At 41.7% G+C, this 21,311-nt stretch overlaps 1 protein-coding gene across 1 annotated transcript in view; it reads left to right on the forward strand.

The window, feature by feature from the left end:
- tenm1 (teneurin transmembrane protein 1) overlaps positions 1-21,311 on the forward strand; it is a 172,656-nt gene that overhangs the window by 68,618 nt on the left and 82,727 nt on the right. Inside the window, exons 6-7 of the mRNA XM_058649610.1 lie at positions 10,612-10,785; positions 20,587-20,789. Of these exons, the coding sequence (XP_058505593.1) occupies positions 10,612-10,785; positions 20,587-20,789 (377 nt within the window). The remainder of the gene's footprint in view (positions 1-10,611; positions 10,786-20,586; positions 20,790-21,311) is intronic.

Below are 21,311 nucleotides of genomic sequence, written 5' to 3' on the forward strand. Positions count from 1 at the left end.
CTTATTTTATTATTGCCCCAAAATTGCATGTGTTTCTTTTTTGTTTACACTTAGTCTCAGATTTTTTTTTTTTCTGTGCAAGTGGAATCTAAATTTGCAAAATGCAGAAATAGGAGGTGTAAAAACCAATGAACCCTCCTAATATGACACAAATGGATCAGCTCACACCTACAAGGATGTTTGACTTGCCTAATCTAAATGTGCTAACTATGTGATGTCGCATTTCAGTTCCATCAAATTTAAGTGTATTGTGTTTGCGAAGAACCATAGGTGATAAAATATATATTTTGACATGTTAAAGTGTGGCAACGGCGTCAAAAATAACAACAAAAAAACACAACGTTTAGCTTTTAGTTTACTTGTGAATACAGCAGAGAAAGCACTTCAGAGGGTGAAGCATTGCGACCAATGTCCCAGCATCTTTGTGGTCCATCACACTTGCTCGCACAGATGCAGCTCATTTATGTTTCGGGCTTAATGGACTAATACCGGTCGATTGATTAAACCTGGCTCTCATCTTGCATAACCAGCATCTGTTATGTCAACTGGAAAGCTGTAGTTAATGAAAGCACCTGACGAAATTAGCTGATGCCTGCACAGTAAATAAATATATGAATAAATAGGTGTTCGGGATAGTTGCCAGCATAAAACTTTAAGACAAGTTGACGATGTCTTTTGACACATTACCAGCTGAAAAAGAAAAAATATAACCGCTCATAAAAACAGACTGTGTATCATATATCAGATTTAATGGTTTTTGTAAAAAAAAAAAGTATCTTCATTGTCATTATATTGAGGGTTTCAATAGTCTGTACATGTACTGGGGGGGGGGGAGAAGCTGTTTTTCAGTCATTAAAAAGTAAAAGAAAAAACACAGATTTGAGATAGGTGGTTCAGAAACCAGCTTTCTAACTCATGGTCTTATTTTCAGAGAATAATATTTCTCGCTGGCACAAACTCTGGTGGACAACTGAGGCACATGATGGAACTTTTGTCAATTTGTTGTCTCTATAAATCAAATCGGTCTAAGGCTGGTAATAATGCCTCCTTTTTCAGTATCAGTGCTCCAGGCTCACTCATCACTGTTTAAAAGCAAACACAACAAACACAGGAACTTGAACAAAGAAACTTTCCTCAGTGTGGAGGTAATTGTGTTGCCAGAGAAAACTCTTAGCAAAGCCAAGGCCAGTCCCTTTTAACAGCCGTCATTAAGAACTAGACAGGACTTTTACTATTGTGAGCATTGTTACTTGACTTGATAAATGCAATGTTATGTCATTGTATGACCAAAATCCAATTAAAAAGAATTTAGGTTGCCCACAATAAAAAATCATTTGTTGGAGAAATTGACAATGTATTCCTGAACATGTAATGAAAATGTCTTCTAGCGAGTTTAGAGTTTCCATATCTACAAAGCACCTATGGAAATATCTCTACAAAAGACACATTTTTCAGTGTAGCAGTGTAAAGGGCAAAGGCGCAAAGATTTGAAACAAATCCATGTGGAGCCAAAGACATGCCTAAAAGTAAAAAGATAGTTTGACCAAATTGGAAATAAAGAAAAGCTCAAATGTGCTGATTCACTCTGCAGAAGCTCTTCTACTTCGGTTCACCCTGAACTGCAGCCCATATGCAATCAGACAGACACACAATCCGCAGGCCATCGCACAGCATATTGTTCCGCTATACTGTCCTTCAAGATAGTTGTACAGAGTGAGAAAAAACGCTTAAGGAAGTTTTAAAAACACTGAGTCACATCAGCTCCTGAAGCTATAGGTGGGTGGTTTCGAGCAGTGATTCTCAACCTCTGGGATCATTTCTGGATATTGGCAGATATTTGTGGAGAAAAAAAACAAACATTCAGAATGAGATTAAACTGTCTGAACCAGTTACTGAGCGAGTTTGTGAGCGAGTCAAAATCTCGTGTTCTCGTGAGTCTCATGGTGTTTGGACGGAACAAAACAAGGAATTACTTTGGTTTTGTGAAATTGGCATCATTTCAGAATTTCTGCCCCTCCTCTGATGCGTGAGCAGGCAGAGAGTTCTCTATAGTAAGATGGAGAGATGGTTTCTCAAGAGAAGTATTCTAGCTCAAGGCCAACAAGAACCAGAACCGGTCTTTCAAAGCGGATCTGTGTTTGTCAGTGTAACAGAAAACAAAGTGTGTGGGGCTCACAACAACATAAAGCAGAAATATTTGCCCATGTTTCTGCAATACTTTATTTATATGACTGGAGGAGGAATGTCATGGCATACATTTTGTTTTAATATACTACAATGGGTTGTTTCCCTGACGTGCTGTTGTATGTCGACTGCTCGTCTTCACTTATTGCAGGCATGTGAAGTGTAAATAGTGTTAATAAACACCAATTTAAAATAGACAAATACCAGAATGATGCTCATTTTAAAAGAGGATATATTCCAATAGTGCGGGGAGAAAGAAAAAAAAATAGTAATTGAAAGCATGTGTCCCGTCATAAAGTTAGAAAACACCATCAAACAGTCACAGTTGAGCACAATTAAAATATAAAGTGAAGAATTATGGAGACTACAGTCCAACCTCGCTACTTCACAGCTGATCTGACTGCCACATTATTATACTGCAAATGAATTAGCAGGATAACTATGATGCCGTGTGGACTGCAGTGCATTCATTAGCGGATTGCACCACGGTATAGTAATGACCTCAGTTGCGTGATGAGTCTGACGTCAGAGGACTGGAGATTGCAGTCTGTTCTGATAGCAGGTGGTGGGCCGGGAACCAGAAATTGTGTAAAGAGTTGAAGTCAGAGGATCGGCTGAGTCTTGTGTCATTTTTCCTGGCAGATGCTGAATCGGTCTACTCGTAATGAAACGTTAACTTTCTCCCAAAGGGGAGTTTTTGAACAGGTGGTCACCTGTTTGTCTGGGATCAGCCGCGATCCTTTTCATTGTGCAGCTCTGTTGCGGAGGGCGCCTGGCAACCAATTATCTACTCAGCAATGCTGAGTGGGTTAGATGGCTGCTACAACCTTTTTTCCAGTAGGGCCTGGGAACAAGAACTGTCTCTATTAGGAATGTTCCTGCTCAGTGCAGTTCAGTTAGACATAAAATCACTGTCACACGCACATAACAACTCAACTACTCAAACTACACACACACAGACATATGCTTGTCCTTATGGTTTGTGTCACTGTGCATGTGCTTGCATTTGTACATGTGTCTGCAATGAGGGCTCATTTGTTTCAGCTTCTTTTTCAAACGCTCACTGTTTTGTTGTGGTTTCACTCTGTCTCCAAATTTAAAATGTTGCTTGTTGCTTTTATTAGACACCTGTAATAAGTTTTCCTGCTGCATGGACATATACATGTAATGTGAAACTCCTGCTTTTCTCCTTCTGCAAATTGATTTAAAAAAAAAAAATGCTTTCCATATCTTTGTATTTGAGTTCAATGGTGTGTATGTACTGTACATGAAAGTGTGTGTGTGTGTGTGTGCTCACCCGAGCTTCTTTCAGCAAGCTGCTTCATGCCTCATTGGGGTCTGTATTGATTGGTCCAGTTTCTCTTTGTTTTCATTCTTCTGTTTGGGTTGACTGATGCAGCTCTAAGAAACCCGCTGGCCTTTGTTAAAAATGCCCCAACAGCTCCAAAAAGCCTTTGGTAAAATTGCTTTAAATGGCTGGAAAGACTGTGGTCAGATAGCTCTGAATGGTGAGAGAGCCCTTTGCTCAAATGTCTTCAGAAGGTCGCAGAGGGTGCAGTGAAACAGCCTCAAAAGTCCTAATAATTTACTGCTACATGCTCACACACACACAGACACACACACACACGCACACACATGTACTATCCACATTGTTTCTGTTCTCTCTCACCCTCTGTGGCGCTCACGCACCAACACACACACAACAATCTCGCAGGGATTGAGCGACAACTGACTGTGAGCGTCAGCCGAGAGTCGCCGCGTTTCAGCTCTCATGTGGTGTTAGATGGTGGCAGCCGGAGGGGAATCTAACATGGCGCCGATCCCCTGCTCATTGAACACTATTCTGTCTGTTGTAACATGACTCAGCTTTCAGAAAGGGGTCATATCAGTAAGGCAGTGAGTGGGAGACATAGAGAGAGTGGAAGAGAGGGCGGCTTGTGACAGAAAGAGAGAGGGGGGGGGCGTGTTTAGAAATGAAACAACAGTCGAATGTGTGAAGCTAAAAACTGTGATCTGTTAGACTTGGTGTACTGTCGCTATACTGTGATTAAATATGACACTGATGGTAAATAAACACCAGGATACACAGGAAACCTCATCATTCACTACACGAGTAGTATCACCACCTCTGCTCTTCCTTTATCTCTCCTTCCCGTCATTTCATCCCTTTTATCCAAACAGGACTTTACATGCATATGACAAGAGCAAGGTCACACGGATGATGAATCCTGAGGTTTAGAGACATTTCCTCAGGAGATTCCACTGCTGCTCACACACACACACACACGGCAGATATCTCGTGCATGTCATTAAACACACTTAAACAGGTATGACAGTGGGGTTAGTAGTTTTCAAGGGTTTGGTGAATGGGAGTAAGAAAAACACTTTAGTGCCTTTTGTCTGTCAGAATGGAGCAAGGGCCGATGGGCGAGAAGGCGGCAGGGCAGGGAGACCCTCAGGCTCTCTGTCTCTGCTCAAATGTTGACTTAGACACCGATTTGTTTTATTGGCTCTGAAGTCGCTCTCCTTCACTCTCCTTCACACTTTGTCCCCATTTGTCTCCCCCTTCTCTCTTACGCCCCTCTCTCCCTCGGAGTCTTTTATCTTGCTCTGCCCTTATTTCTCTCGCTGCCTTTTCTTTCTGCCATCCCTCAGAAGTTGTGGCTTAGCTAGAGGCTGACACAGCCATGCAGAACTGGGATGAGCAAATGCTTTTACTGTACATGCTAAACTACACACTAAACCAAATGACGGATGCTCTTGAAAGTGTTTGCTGCTGGGCAAAGCCAGCTGTGGACTGTGGTTGTCAGATGGAATATAGTTGGCACTTAGCTATGTGTATGAGCCGGGGAAAAAAGGCAATCAGGCTTGGGTGTGTTTCTGCTCGTGTGAGAGTATTGATAAATCATTTTTAACTGACTGCGGTGCTACCTTGGCTGTAATGGTTATCGATAAGACAGTATATTCACAGCCATTCTCACCCATTGTGTCCAGCAGTCCATCTCAGGACCGTTACAAACACCAGATAACTGCATGTAGTGTAACAGAAGCATTAAACAGGAACACACTCACACGCATACAGAAAAATATATTCTTTCACTCATCTCCTACTCTTTCTCACACCACAAGTGTGAAATCTAATCATCACCGGAGCCCACAATCATTTCTATCTAATCTGGAGACACACACATGCCTGACAACAACAATAGTAACAACTGCAGCACCAACTGCAAGTCGAAGCGTTATCTCTTCGCCCACCAGCTCCAATTGCCTGCTTTTAAAATCTGGCTGTCCGTAAAGTCTGGTGGAGAGAATTTAGTGGTTCAGGGGTTTTCCATTTTACTATCACAATAAAGATATGCCATCAATACAGCTTTACATTCCAGCTGTTAATGTCCAGCAGCTGTAGGGGAGCAGTTATCCGAGCAGCCTTATGCACAAATGTCCACCAGCTTGAATTCTTCTGTCCTCTTAATTTCCTCCGCGGTAGTTTAAGTAAACCTGAAGAAGCCACATCAAGAAACTCTTTCTCTTACTTCTTAACTGTCTAAATCACACCCTTCACCCGGTGCTGCTCCCTTGAGCCTGTCACATCCTCCACATATGACTCTGTGGGGTGTCTGACAGCGAGGGTACAGTACAGAAACCCCTCACAGCAGTGCTGTCCTATTACCTCTGGCACTCATCTCACTGCAACACTGATCAATGCCTCGTGTGTGCAAAGGCCGCGGCTTTTTTACCTTGTGCACGGCAGCTCGCTGTCATTGCTGCTGCTGCTGCTGCTGCTGCCTCTCAGGTTTTTAATGACTGGACTCGCTCCGAGTCTGTCTCTGACATGTGACATGTACACGTTATGTTCGTTTTCGTGCAGAGAGAGACGGACACTGGGAGAGAGATGGATTGACAGACTGAGGTAGAGGAGAGTGAGAGTGAAGGTTCATGCTGAGCACATGCTGCTCGCATAAGTGACTGCATGCTGTGTCTAAGTGTGTGTCTGTGTGAGTGTGTAGTGTGTGCTGTGTGTCCACACGTACGATAAAAAATGCATTGAATCCTGTAAGCAGTTGAATTTGGATGTGGGGAAAAGCAGTGACTCTGAATGTATTTTTTTCCTATTAAAATCGGATTTATTTATTTTTCCCCTGTTATGATGTCTTTAATGGTCCTTGTCAAAACAATATAAATAAATAAATAAATACATAAATAAAAGGCACACCATATTCCGTTAACTGTATAAATGTATCGTCTCGAGTTTGCTTTCACTTAGTTAACTGACCAGTAATGATTTCAATTCATAAACATAAGCACAGAACATTTAGCAGTTTACTGGATAATTAAATCATATCCGATTACATTTATTTTGCCACCATCACGTTTAATTTTTCCAATTTTGATTCTGAAAATTAGACTATATATTTCCATCATTTTGGTGGAGCAGATGGCTCTTAGTGCAAGAACCACCCATGAGCCTCTACTGCCATTGCTTTGGGGAAAAGAAGCTTGTTAGTATCCAGACTCAATAGTTGCAGCTTATTCAGAACACTTATTTTTAATTACAGTAAGAAACAAAATCCTTTGCCAAATTTACTGAACGCACTTCATGTGGTATAATTTTAGTTAAATAGTTTTACATTGTAAGAAATATGTAGTTTCTAAGGTGGTAGAGGAGGTGATTGACACGATTGTCACATTTGGTTACCTTTGGGAAGAGCGGGCTTTATGCTGAGTTAAGCTGACCTGTTATAGGAGGTAGCATATGTTTACTATGCTAAAATCAGCGTCGTATCAATCTCATTTAACTCCTACCAAGAGTAAGAGAGAGTAAGCTCACTTGACAAAATGTCAAACTATCCTTTTTTAAGCACATACTATACTCCTAACTACTTTTATTCCTCCGTGTCTGGAAACAGTTAATGGCCAGATGACATCTCAAGAATGCCCCTTCAGATTTGGTTCTTGAATCCACTTGAATAGGATTAGTTTGTCGAGTGACCTCATATTTCATGAACGTGCTATATTACTATTATTATTGAAGTATTATGTGAAGAATGCCTCAATAATCTTTACAAACGTGGCACCGTTTTTCTCTGAATGGATTATCTGTTTAGATTATGACTGGTCATGGTGGCCTCATTTCTTTGTCCTACAACAATTCCAAAGTCAATAAGCATAAAGTTGTGGAGACTTAAACTGCATTGGTCAGCAGAGGCATGCGACTGCTGAGGGACAATTCCAGTTATTGTAACACTGTAAGCATAAAGTTCATCCTGCTCAGCAGAACCACAGCAGTATCCTAAACTTATGACTGTGAGTCGATGTTATTGTCTGCATTTTAGAGGGAGCTTGTGACACAATTAGCTTCATTTGGCTTCCAACACATCTCAGGAAATACACTATAGCTGACCTCCATCCATCCATCCATCCATCCATCCATCCATTTTCTACCACTTTATCCTCCACATGAGGGTCGTGGTGGGTGCTGTGCCAATCTCAGCTATATATCTTGGACAGTTCGCCAGTCCATCACAGGGCCACACAGAGACAAACAACCCTCCACTCTCACACCTACGGTCAGTAGGTGTGAGTGTCTAATTTAACCAATCCCCATGTTGCATGTTTTTGGACTGTGGGAGGAAGCCAGAGAACCTGGAGAAAACCCACGCACACATCAGGACAACATGCTAACTCCATGCAGAAAGGCCCCTTTTCTGGGTCTCTAACCCGGGTCTTCTTGCTGCAAAGGCAAGAGTGCTAACCACTGCACCTAGTGTGTCTGTCTATGTTTCTAAGGCCACAAATGAACCTTCAACAGTCTCTTGTACTTTCAAGGGACCACACATAATCCTGTATGTCCCAAACAAGAACCACTTTCCCTGTGTCTCCAAATGTAAACCTCTATTAAAACCCTATAATCTTGTCCTTGCCCATAGCTCCAAAAGTAGTTTTAAATGCCTACAATTAATACGGTCAAGTGAATCACAACAAATTTGTCCTCACAAGGCTTGAGATTGCTCTGAACAGGTCCTCAAAAGTACGAGAGCAAATGCACGGACTCGTGCTCTTCACCACCATCCTCTCCTCATCAAGGTCCTTATCTGTCATCACTTTAGTGTGTGTGTGCGTGTGTGTTTGCTGTATGACTCGAGATGCTGAGTGTTCAAGCAAAAGGTCAACAGCATTAAAACTAGAGAGGGCAGGAGACACAGGCTGATGAGCAGGAGGAGTATGGACTGAGGAGCTGTTGAGGATGGATGGAAATGGTAAAGAGGAGAAGATAGGAGAGCCTGTGAGGACTGTCGCTGCAGAGTCATTACTGGAGTGGGTGACACTTGGCTAATGGAGGTGTGTGTGCGTGTGTGTGTGCGTGTGTGTTTGGTGGATTACAAGAAGAAAAGGAAAAGCAATTCAGACGAGAGGAAAAGAGGAAAAATGGAGCATCTAAATCGAAATGTATCAGTTTGGGAATAACTTGTTATCCTTGACTGAGCATTCTTACAGACTAATTTATGAAACTATGAAATGTTCCACTCTACTGCATAATATAATGCAGCACAAACAGCGATGATGCATACGAGCCTACATTTGTAGGTGCCACGCTATATTTCCTGGCAAAGTCTAATAGAAGAGAGTTGATAATGGCTCACAGTTTTAAAAGTAAGTCTCTGCTGCATTGATTCTCAGTTTGTCTTTGTTAAATATAACAAGATTCTCTCCATCATCACTGCAGATTCCTCTCTACCTGGCTGTTGTTTTTGCTGTGTTCTACTTCCTCCCACCTGTCTGCCAAAGATGCAGTACATTCATAAAGACAACCAGAAAGGGATTTGGTCTGTAACTAAACCCATGAAATTGAGTGTACAAGGCAGATCATTTTGGGTACTGCTTGTCAGTACAACCCCCAGAATCAATCTTCCAAACTAATTACACAAGGATATGTTAATAATAAAACCCCCCACCCTGCTTCATTTAAATGGAAAAAAAAATAAACCACAGTGAAAGTAAACAACCTGAAAGAAAGAGTGACTTGTTCCCTTACTGATGTAAAGAATCTGGACGTGTCCCTGTCTGGTCTCATCACAGACTGACAGTTCAATTAGTATGAATTAAATGATGCGTGACGTCTCCCTCTTGGCCCCGGTAATCGTCACTGTTCTGCTTTGAAGAGCTCATAGTGTGCATGACTAGATAGCTAATCCAACAGAGGCTAGGGCTAAGTCAGGAGTTGAAATGTATGATTTTCTGATCCCCATAGATGCTAGAGTGGAGCAAATTGGCTTCAGCGCTCAGAGCCGATCATAGACGTGCTATATTTTTCAGAGAAATTGGTCCTTCCTTTCCTGTTCTGCTGCTCCTGCAACGTGACAGTTTTAATCAGGTATCCCTTCATCAGCATGTAGGTGTGCTGGTGTGTGAACATGCATGCATGCAGGACAGCAGCTGGCGCAATAATACACGTGTGTGTGTGTGTAACTGTGAATTTGTTTTTCGAAGCAGCCATTTTGTGCAAGAGCGTGTCAGGTGCTTTTTTGTGGCTGATGGCAATCAGTCGACAGACAGAAGACAGACAGTGAAAATGTTTGAAGTCGTTAGAAGTTCCTTACCTTGATCTTAATGCAGCAGCCATCCTCTGACTGCCACCAGCGCATAGTAACTTTGTGATGTGAGTCTTTGCTTTTGTTTGATGTTCTCAATGTGTCAAATGAGAAAAAAAAAAAAAAACCCGCAACAATTTACTCCAATTGCTTTGTTCCTCTGATCAGCAGAGACATAACGTTCATAGATTAGTCAAATCTAAAGCGGCGTTGGAGAACTTTCCCACATGAATGGAGCCCTGTGACTGGTCAGAGCAAGGTGAATGTTTTAATGAACATTTTATTGAAAGACCTTGCAAGCTGCTAATTAATTTCCTTAATGGGCAGGTGTTTGTTGTTTTTATTTAACAGCATGTTGGATTGTTGTCCTAGTAAACAGTTTTATGAGTGGGAGGGGAATCCGGTATCCTCCCAAACCCTTTGTTATTTAAAAGGCCCATATGGATTGTGAATCGGCAGCAGCTTTCAAAGCATCATTAGTCATGCATAAAAGACTGTGTTAGTGCTTTAATATCAGCCCTGGGCTCAGGCTCTGAAGATCTGCCATAATTGCCCACCTCTGTCACATTCACTGTTTATGTGTGTGTGCGTGTACATGCACATAGTGGACGAGAGCGCGTGTGTGTGTGTGTGTACACGTGTTCTTAGTGTAATTGTGCATTGTCTTGCCCTGGCACTAATAGCCACATAAACCGAGCCAGGGCTTTAAGATAGGCATTAAAGAACATTCAGACACACCCATATGCATGCTTTGAATATTGATTTTTTTTCCTCTATCTGCTCTTCCTTTCCCCCCTCGGCTGTTGCTGTGTGTTGTGTGTCTGTGGGTGTGCAGCGGTCCACCTGTTGGGTCTGACCTGGCATCTGCGGCACGGTGAGAGCCAGCTGTACGAGAACGGCCTGAGCTCGGCGGACCATCAGCTGGAGGACCACGGCAAAACCCGACCGACCACCTCAATCCAGCTGCTGGACACACTCAACCCTGAAAACACACACGTTGGTGACAAAGGTGCGTTGGTCAAATACACAGACACACAGTAAAGCACCTACAAGATGTGCTCATCAGTAAACAGGGGTTTGTGATTTAGTAAAAATCAGTGACCGTTCATTCAACTGCTTTTATTATGTATCTTTGCATTATTGAAGCAATTATTAGCGATTATTATTATATTATTGATATAAATGAGGTGTAAATAAGTCTTAGATTAAAAAGATTATCCTTTAATCCATCTTAAACATGAGTACATCTGTACAACATTTTTACATGGTTGTACTTTCTTCTTCAATAAAATCTGAGTTTAAATCTTGAATCCAGTCATTTTACACATCAAAGTGTGTTTACACATTTTAGGGAGTACTACTGAACATGTGAAAAAAGTCCTCTGGAGCCACAGAAAGGCCTTGGAGCCAAATAAGAAGAGCTTCACAAAATCTGATAAGTTGCAGCAAATGATGTCTTGAGGCAGTGTTGGTTGAGGCTGAGGTCTAACATTTTGAAAATGAAATAGATCTGGGGGTGTGGAGTTAGAAATACATGTGATTGCCAGTCCTCTGTATCCCGCTCGTCTTCTGTGCTCGAGGCTCGCAGCTCGAGGCTACATTAACTGTAGGAGCAAAACTCACATGAAGCCAGACTGGCCAAAACAGTTGCTGGATAATATAGGTGCCATGATTTGACAAGGAACTGTGTGGGTTAAAATGTTCCAGGTTCTGCTGCATTTGCAGAAAAAGTCCACTCAACAAAAAAATGGGATCCAAAAACCTGAGACCTGTTACTGACACAGGATTTGAATCCAGGATGTGATGTATGCAAACAAAGCACTGCAGCTTCCGTGAGCAATTGCTTACTGAATTCATCTGATTGAGTTTGAGCTCACAGACAACATGTTGCAAACATCTCTTGGTTTGCTCATGTTAATGATTGTGTATCTTAATATTGCAATATTTTACTCTCCATAGAATAATTAAAACATAAAGCTCTCAGACTGTGAACACTACATCTTTTCCGTTTTATGCATTAACCCTTCTGTTACTTGGCATGCGTACGTACATGTGTAATTACCGTAACTCCTAGACTGTTTGTAATCTGGACATTCTAAAACTATGGATCCCCCATACTTGGATAAAGTGGTAGAAGATGGATGGATGGATGGATGGATACCAGAGAAATAGAGAAATAGAGCTTTGCGCCTATATTATCATTACGGTAGCCCTCAGAATAAAGTCAAATTTATTTATTATTTAAGGTGCAGAAGCACTCAGTCATTGAACATTTTTTGACAATTCTAAAATCAAAGCCTGATTATCATGATGGTCATAAGAGGGTTCATAAGCTTTACTGTGAATTGATGCAGTCAGTGCTTGATTTCAAAGCATTTCAAGATTATGGAATAAACCAGATAATGCTTAATCTGCTCGCATTCACCGCGATTAAGGCTTAGAGATTTTATAGTGCACTTTGTGATAAATCATGAACATACTGGACATGACCCCACTGTACGTGAACATTACATTACAGTCTTTCTATTTTTGTTCATTTAATGAAATTAAAAAAGCGTCAACAATCGTACTCTCGTTGACTCGTTTGCTTCTGGATTTAATGGAGGCACAACTATCGACTTATTGACTAAAAAGCAGCAAGATGAGAAAACTAGGATTTCAGCATTATGATTGGAACATGTTGAGATTGACTGTGTATCCATGGGCATGAGTTCCAATCAATTTCCATAGCATTAGCATCCTGCCTCGTATGCATACCACACCTGTCACAATGTTTCAACACGGTGACAGACATCAGTGCAGGGATCAGCCCTGAACTGGTTACTCATTTATCAGAAAGGCAAGGTAATTGGTTAATCATGTTCGCTCTTAGCAGATACGTGACTAGAATAGCCTTCCTCTACTCAGCTGTCTCTCAACTAGCCAGTGGAATTACTAACACCAATTTAACCTCATGATACGGGACATTAATTGTGAGTGTTCCAGGTCAGGGAGTCAGCAGGACACAGCAACCTTCATGCTTACTCTGACTCTGATGGATATTACACGGAATGCTGTTGAAGCCCATGTTCAGCATTTACCCAGAGAATGCAAACCAAACTGCAACCCACTGCAATTTTGTTAATGTGGGACATCCCTAAAGCAACTGTTCTTGATGAATCCTCACATTCTGCGGATTAACAAACATCAGTAGCTAAATCCTTCAGTAGTGCACGAAGGGGTCGCAGAATTCAAGTTTCATGTGTTGCATCACAACAATCTATTGTTTCGTACTGCTTTTTGCTTTATATCCTTGATGAAAGCGGGGAAATCAAAATGGTCAAAGCAAAGCCGTTGCCGCGGGGACTCAGATTAATAAAATTGGCACGGGTGGAGGTGGTCCCCAGGCAAAGGAGGGCCAGAGAGATTAGAGATTAGGCGGTAATCCAGTGTGGCAGATTATCACGCTCATCCTGCTATAGCCATCACCTCTCACACCAAGAGACCAAACAATCCCCTAGATTACATGGCAAAGGCTGGTGAGAGGAGGCTGCAGGGAACAGGAAGGATAAAAACATGACACGTGGGGGGGAGAAGGGTGAGTGATGGAAGGAGGGAAGAATGACTGATGGATACCACTCTCCTTGAGGGACGTTTCAGATGTTGATCATAATGATAAGCACCTCCGGCATCAACTGTTGACACCGACATTTCCTGAGCTAATTTCACTACGTTTGTCCACAAAAGGAAAAACTAAACACAAAAAGGAAGATGAGCTTTTTCTTTTAGAATGAATTATTTTTATTTTTTATGGCACAGCTGTAAAGACAAGTAACATCATAAAAGCGGGCGCATAAAGATAGCTGAGGAGAATGATTGGAGGATAGTTATCAGTTTCTGCTTGCTTTGAAATAAACTGATGACACAGTAGGGAGAGATGAAACACACTTGCTGGGATGATTGGAAGGTAGTAATCCTCGCGTATTCTTGTTCATGTATTTTTAGTGTTGTTGTTTTTATGTCAACTTCAGTGCCATAAAGATAGACTCTCCGTTTGATTTGCTGGCTCTGTGCTGGAATCAGGACCTGAAGCAGCAGGATTTCAAATCTACCTCCTTAAGGTTATTTCAGCCAGACACTAGATACTAATTGACATGTTGTCATCTGTGTAAGGCTAGTGTCTTATTAAGCTGTGCACTCTGTGTTTTATGTTCTTTGTGCGATCTCTCCTGCAGGTTTGAGAGATCACCAGGAGCACTGCTTGGTTCTCCACACATAAAAGACTCTCATTAGTTCTACATTCTTCCCGTGATTATCAACCTCGGAGTCTAGCACCTCTCTCTTTCCTCTGTTTTTACAAGTGGACATGCATGCATACAAACATGCACACACATACACACACATACGTCTTAACCCCCAAAAAAGCCCTTAAAAGGAGCGAGGAACAGCCAAAGTGTCCTGTAAGGTTTACGCGATGTATCGGTCCTCACAAAGCCACAAATACAAGAACACACACACACACACACACACAGGTTCAGGCAGCTATCCTTTTAAGGACACTGAATTGATGACCTTTCATTCCTTAACATAACCTTAACCGAACCACAATTCAAATATTAGTCTCTTAAACCTATTACACGGTCAGTTTTTTATGCCAGAAAAGGTAAAGAGGTTACAAATACAAGTATACACACACACACACACACACACACAGCGAGAGAGAGAGAGAGAGAGAGAGAGAGAGAGAGATATTCCTTTGGTGTAGATGAAAGTAGAAATGCCAAGAGATGAACATTTCTGTCAGTGGATTCCCTTCCTTGATGAAGTACAGCAGAGTTTGGGAATAATATTTCACTCAACATGGAACAAGGAATATATTAATGATGTGTAATCATAGAAACTGACAGAGTAGAGGGCCATATTGCCTCATTATAACGTGAAGATGATGAAACGTGGGGGTTGTGCAATGCCATCTGAGCCCGTGTGATTATTAGTATAAACCACTGTATAAAAGAAGCGTTAGTGCTGGATTGTTTCCACTCAGTCTGATAGTATGGTTGGAAAATGGTATGTAGATGGATGGAATGTGACACAGACAGAGAGAAGGGCTCTTAAAGAGCACATCAATATTCTAGACTGCGTGCAGAGAGAGTGGAACAGAGGGAGGCAGTGTGCGTTTGTGCAGAAGTGTAAGAAAGTGTGTATATTGTATGTACCTACAGTATGTGGGAGCAGTGTGTGTGTGTGTGACTGTGTGTGACTGTGTGTGGGAGAGAAGAGTGTTCGTATGTGTTAGTGCTTGTGCATGTGTGCAAATGCTGATGAACTGGTTCCTATTACACTGGTCTCATTGATTTTCTCACGCTGGGATACAATCTTACACACATGCACTGACACACATACAGAGCATATAGATCATTTAGTGAACCCCCCTGCTTGAGCGCCTCAAGTCCAGAAAGCTCAGCAGCATCGGCAGCATCAGCAGCAGCAGCATCACGGCCGTGTGTTATTCTGCTGGCATCCAAAACGTCTCGCCCAAATGTTGCCGAGGAGATTAAATGTGATTTTTCAAACGGCAACCTTCAAAGAAACTTACGACACCGTTATGTTGTGTGTATCCAATTAATGTTGTGTATTTTCAATATCAGACAACTGTAATTAATAAATGCAAATTATAAGTAACATTTCCCTCAAACGCTCAAGTCAGGAAAATTAGGTTGCAAATAATACTGTAATGTATTGTTTGTGTAAACTTTGTTTTAGTCTGACTTGTGTGTGATATGTTCCTCTATTTTAAATCACACACAAAATAAAACAAAAATGAAATAAATAATTAAAAGGGTAGCAACAAGCAGCACTGTTACACAAGGTTGCTTTTAAAAAAAAAAAAAAAATTCTGTTAATCCTCTGTTATACCAATAATACCAGATCATCCACCAACAGCCAAGCAAGAAGCAATTAAAACTTGCAGTAAAACAACGTCCAATATGACGGTGCAGTCCACACACACCACGGTCATGATATGGGAGTCAGCAAATCAAATGTTTATATTTGTGTTTCTTCTTCGTAAATCTCTCACACATGAGTACACTTTTATCATTGTGACTATTGATCGTCTATTCTCTAAAGGTTTTCATTTACAAAGCTGAAATACAGGAAATTAAAAGGTGACAAACCTCTATCACAATAATAATGCTAAACACATGATGGGAATGTGAAATTGAAATTTCCTCATGTAGAAATGTGTTGTCTCCTCATCCCTCCACACAGATTGACTGTTTCAGCTCGCGTTGTTTTGTGTGTTTTTGTCCCTCGTCAGCAGGGAACATCATTTAATGTTTTTTTAAAGCCTTCATTTCAAATACTCAGCATCCACAGAAGCAAAAGGAAAGATAAGGATCAGGCTCACAGACCAAACATGTGAAGGACAAAACAAAAAGCTGTCTGACAGCAGAAACACCTGATTAGTTATGTGAGTTAAATAAAGCAGATATTTTTCAGTGCCTTCAAGTGCTACCTTCACTGCCTTGAGTTACATAAATATAAACTGTTAAGGGAGTTAAAAAACTAAAAGTATGGATTCATGTCTAGATTAAAATAAGCAGCATGAATATCGACCAAGTCCCTTTTCCCTCCTTCCAGTCCTCTACCCAATCTAAATTAGCACCTGCTGAGAAGAGAGCAATAAAAAGCCTCACAAGTGCTTTCTCCATGTGTCAATTTATATAATACATATTACACCTGTAACAATGTAAGTGCGCTCAAAGTGACATGCACTGAATGAGTTTGTGAACAGTCAGACATGTCTGTCACGGACGTAGCCGGGGGCCCGATGGTAGAAGGTGACGGCGAGAGAGTAATGGAAGGCCCTGAGGCCAAGAGCATTATCTTCTCCTGACTCTGACTGACACTCATTAGGCTGCACAGTGGAGAGAAGAGGCTGAAAGCTTATTAAGCCACCTGCTCAAAAGGCCCTTAATTGAATCCAAGTAATTATAGGGACCTTGCCCATTGTGATATTTTTATTCATCCTGCGGCAAACTCAATCTCTTTTGCATTTGGAACACTATTAATGTTGTCTGAACCAATGTACGGTTCACGCACAGGCCTATGTTTCAGTATCGCTCCAACTCATTCTCCACACACACACACACACACACAGTCCCCCCAGACATGTCCCTTCACCAAGGCCCGGGCTGCACTTTCAGTGTGTTCTCTGCTTCATTAGAAGCTAAAGGATAATAACATTAATTGCAAAGACAGTTTTGTTCTGTTGAAAATAGATTACAGGTGTAATTGTTTTACCTGAATAACCCGTAGGCAGGGAAAATTAATTAGACCTTGTATTCTAAGTCCTAATGTAGCTCATCTCCTTCTTTGGCCCGGTGCACTCACGTACTAGACACATCATAGACATAAAAACAGATGGTCAACCAAACTCACTCAAACTACGAGAACACACAGGTTCTATGCAGGATGGAGGCTGACGGTGTGGAGGTCTCTGCTAGTCATTAAAAACGGGACAAGTCAAGATTGCAAATGTAAGCCAATCTAAAGTCCAGATGTCCTGGAGCAAAGAAACCTTTCAAGGACTAATTTAACACGGAACATTGTCGTCTGGACTGTGGGTGAATATGGTCAGTGAGGGCATTAGCAGTGTTATGTGTAGACCACGTTGCCGCACTGCTGTAATTGGGTGAGGCAGCGTGATTATTATACCGTACAGTGTGTTGGTTATGAGCAGAGCTGCCCACTAGGCAAGTTGTGCTTAATGGCAGACATGAACAAGCCATGCAACACTTTGATCGCTCTCTTTAAAACGAGCTAAACATTTGAAAGAAACCTTAACACATTTTCTGCTTACAGATTGCTTCCCCTGCCAACTAATGATGGAAAGCACAAGAGGAGATTCAAGCCATTTATTTTTATTTTCATTAAGTAACTGATAGCAAGTGTGAATTTCAAGCTGCTTTTCCCTTATTAATGCCCCAAGATAACAAGGTGTGAAGGAATCTTACCTCTTTCTCCACAGTGGCTTTTTTAAAGTGCATTTTCCTTCTGCCTGCCTAATAGGAAGAAACAGAGATGTGAAGGATATTTCCAAAAAGTGGTTTCAGGTTTTGTGCTGAGATACAGTACATCGGGCTACAGTGTTAGTGGAACACAATGATTGACAGCAGTAATCTGAGCAGCTTGGGAGGCCTGGAGCAGCCATGTGATCCATGTGTTTCTGCACGACTCCCAAAACACCGTAATCCCTCTTTCTACCCGGGTGGCAATATTATTCCACTCTGGTATTCTACTTTTTTTTTTTTTTTACTTTCTTGCATTAGAAGCTGTAACTTGATGCAACCAACCCCTCTTTGGTCATGGTCCTCTCATCTTCCCTCTTCCGTCTCCTTTTTCCATCCTCTTTTCTTCAAGACCCCCACCGCCCCCATGTCTTTCAACCCACTGCCCATCCTCACACATGGCCTAAGCGCAGCTTTCTGTCCCCGTGTTGCATCAGACTCCAAAAGGCGCCATACAGTAATTAGCATCAAAAAGACGTCTATGCTCATATACCAGCCAGTCTGCCAGTCAGCCGCTCACCGGCCCGCCTGCACGCCTGTCTGCCCGCCAGTGTGCTGCCAACTGCCATGCCCTATTCATGTCCAATTCATCTAGTGTTGAATAAAAGGCAGCTTTCCTTGGGACATCCATCCCTCCACTGGCCTTTATATTTTGTGGCGTGGCATTAGCATTTAAAGGAAAAGACGGCTGAGGCACATTCAGGCAGGATTGCTTGAATGTCTACCTTAGTTCTGCCACGCGTTCTGCCTTTATTCTGATTGGTAGTGCTTTCATAGGAAGGTGCAGGAATAATTTATTGTTTCTCTATTTTCTTTTTCACTACAAACTATTTTTAAACTCTGCTTTTTTTGGTGTTGTTTTCCCTCTCACTTTTCTCATCTCTCTCTTCTCACAGCTCAGTCGAGTTCATTCACTTCATTTATTTATCAAACATCTTTTTCAATCCCATCGTCGACAGAAGCGAAATATAAAGGAGATCGTAGATAAAATGGCTTTTATTAGGATGATGTTTGACATTTTTTGAGGGTAGATGTTAATTAAAGAACTATTTAAAAGAGCGCTAATGACTGTTGAGCTGTATTTGCTGGATGAGTTGGTATAAGTTCATGACCTTTGCTATTTAACATAAAACTGTGTAATTGAAGATGAGGAGATTAGAAAAAGCAGTAGGTGCAAGCAAACCACAGTGCTTTAGGTAAAAGGTTTGATGACTGTATCCATTCACACTTATCATTAATGAATCCCAAACCTCCCTTTAAATGTGTCTCTGCTTTCTAGTCAATATCTAAAAAGACTAAGGGTCCACAGCCATGCTACCAACTCTATGAAAATGTAATTGGGCTCATTGGTGCTTTGAGCCAAATGCTAATAGCAGTGTGGTAACATTTTTATTATTATTATAACCTTTATTTAATCAGAAAAGCCCCATTGAGATTAAAAATCTCTTTTACAAGAGGATACTGGCCAAGACAGGCAGCAGCACGTTCATTATGGTTACAGGCAGACAAAAGGACGATAACAAAATCACAGTAACATTTATATAGGCATAGTATATCGTTATATTCATAAAAAAAAAATGATGTGTTGTCTAAATATACACCATACGATATCCAGCAATAAAGCATGGCAGTTTAATTTAGTTAAAACATCTACAGCCAGATCCACGTGAATCCAAGTTCATTTGAAAACTGGGAGACCAGCTCTTTAAAATGTGGCTGTTTGTGTAAATTGCTCTAAGCTGATGGAGTCCAATTCAGGGTGATGCTACGAAAACAGTCAACAGGATCTTTTCTGAAACATTACATCAAAAAAAAAAAAAAAAACAGGAAAAAACCCATTAACCATCAAGTAGTTGATGAGCAATTTTTGTTTTCAAAGTAAAGGAGTTAGAGCGACCAGTGCTACAACAGACTAACCACAGTGACAAAGAAAATAGGAGCTCCACGGGCCGGCACTCTCTGCCTCCGTACCTCTGTGACAGAACATGTGATATACGGCCGCTAGCCTGTAGGTGTGCGTGCCGTCGCCATAATGGAGTGGTAAAGCTGTTGGCATTATAGATTGAGAGCGAGCAGCCTCGTCCATGAATCTGCCCCTAACTGTTCTTCTGCCTTTGTGGCCATAACGATCGGCTGGCTCCCCTCTGTCACCATATTTCCTCCATCTTAGTTTAGAAGCAGAGATATATTTCTCCATAAAGGCAGACACAAAGAGAGCACGAAAGCCATTCCTGCTCCGCCTCACAAAAGACCTCGGCCTGCTCGTTGATAAAGGCTTATGGAGAGGAGAGGAGCTGATGGCCAGGGACTGCTGGAAAGACCTATTCTCTTCACACACAAAGACCAGCTCTCACTCAGGACACTATCTGTGTCTGTGTGTGTGTGTGTGTGTGCACGTGTGTGTGTGCGTGTGCCCTCTACACTTTTTGTCATCAACCTCTCTGTGTTTCCTTTCAAACTCACACTAACACGTACACACTCTTCCTCTCTTGTTAGGAGATGCTAATATAGCTCACGACAAAGCCCCTGTAGACGGCTCCCAGACAAAACACTTCCTTTCTAAAGCAGTTCATTTTCATGCAGAGCCTATCTAGAGGATTGCCAAAGCAGGGTCTGCTTTGGCGGCTGCTGATCACACTAATGTCTGAGGACATCAAGTTGGTTATTAATTGCTCCCTCTGATACTGAATAGAACTCCCCGTCGACCTTGATAAATCAGTTACTCAGCGATATCACCTGTCCGTGCTTTCTGCCCGCAGAGAAGTGGGTGCGAGGCCGAGCCATCGACCGCGGCGAGGTCGACGTCGGTACCCAGCAGAGCCAGGCAATCCCACCAGGACTTTTCTGGAGGTTTCATATGACCGTGCACCATCCAACCTACATCAAGTTCAACCTCTCTCTCTCACACAATGCTCTTCTGGGGATCTACGGACGCAGGAACATACCACCTACACACACTCAGGTAAAGGAGGCTCCTGTTGTAGCATGCTGTTTATCCAGATGGGCTTATTTGCTTCAGCTACTCCAGGTCACATCCACACTAATGCACCGCTTTTGCTGCTTGCTGTGGCCTTTCATCTACGCTAATGCAGTGTTTTTCGACTGTGGCCTTGCACTATACACCCCAGAGGATGAATATCCTCATGCATATTCTCCATTTTGCCAAGGGTTATTTTAATTTTTTAAATTATATTAGGTAGAAAAATTATTAATTCAAAGCTGCAGTGCATAACTTTTGTTGCCGCTAATTGTTATTCTGACTCTATTTGATTTTTGTAAGCAGAAAAAATGTAAATGTAACATCAATGTATGTTATTTATGTCGCATTATTTGTTAATCTGTCATAGCACAATGTTTATGTTGCCCTTGGTCTGCTTTGACATAAAAGGAGTCACTTCCTGTGTGCAGCGCGGGAATGTTGCCATGCAACACGGGATCTAAGCACATGTATGATAGAATGTATGATAATCTAAATCCATCTTGT

This window comes from Solea solea, chromosome 14 (genome assembly GCF_958295425.1).
Source record: "Solea solea chromosome 14, fSolSol10.1, whole genome shotgun sequence".
Classification (NCBI taxonomy): Eukaryota; Metazoa; Chordata; class Actinopteri; order Pleuronectiformes; family Soleidae; genus Solea; species Solea solea.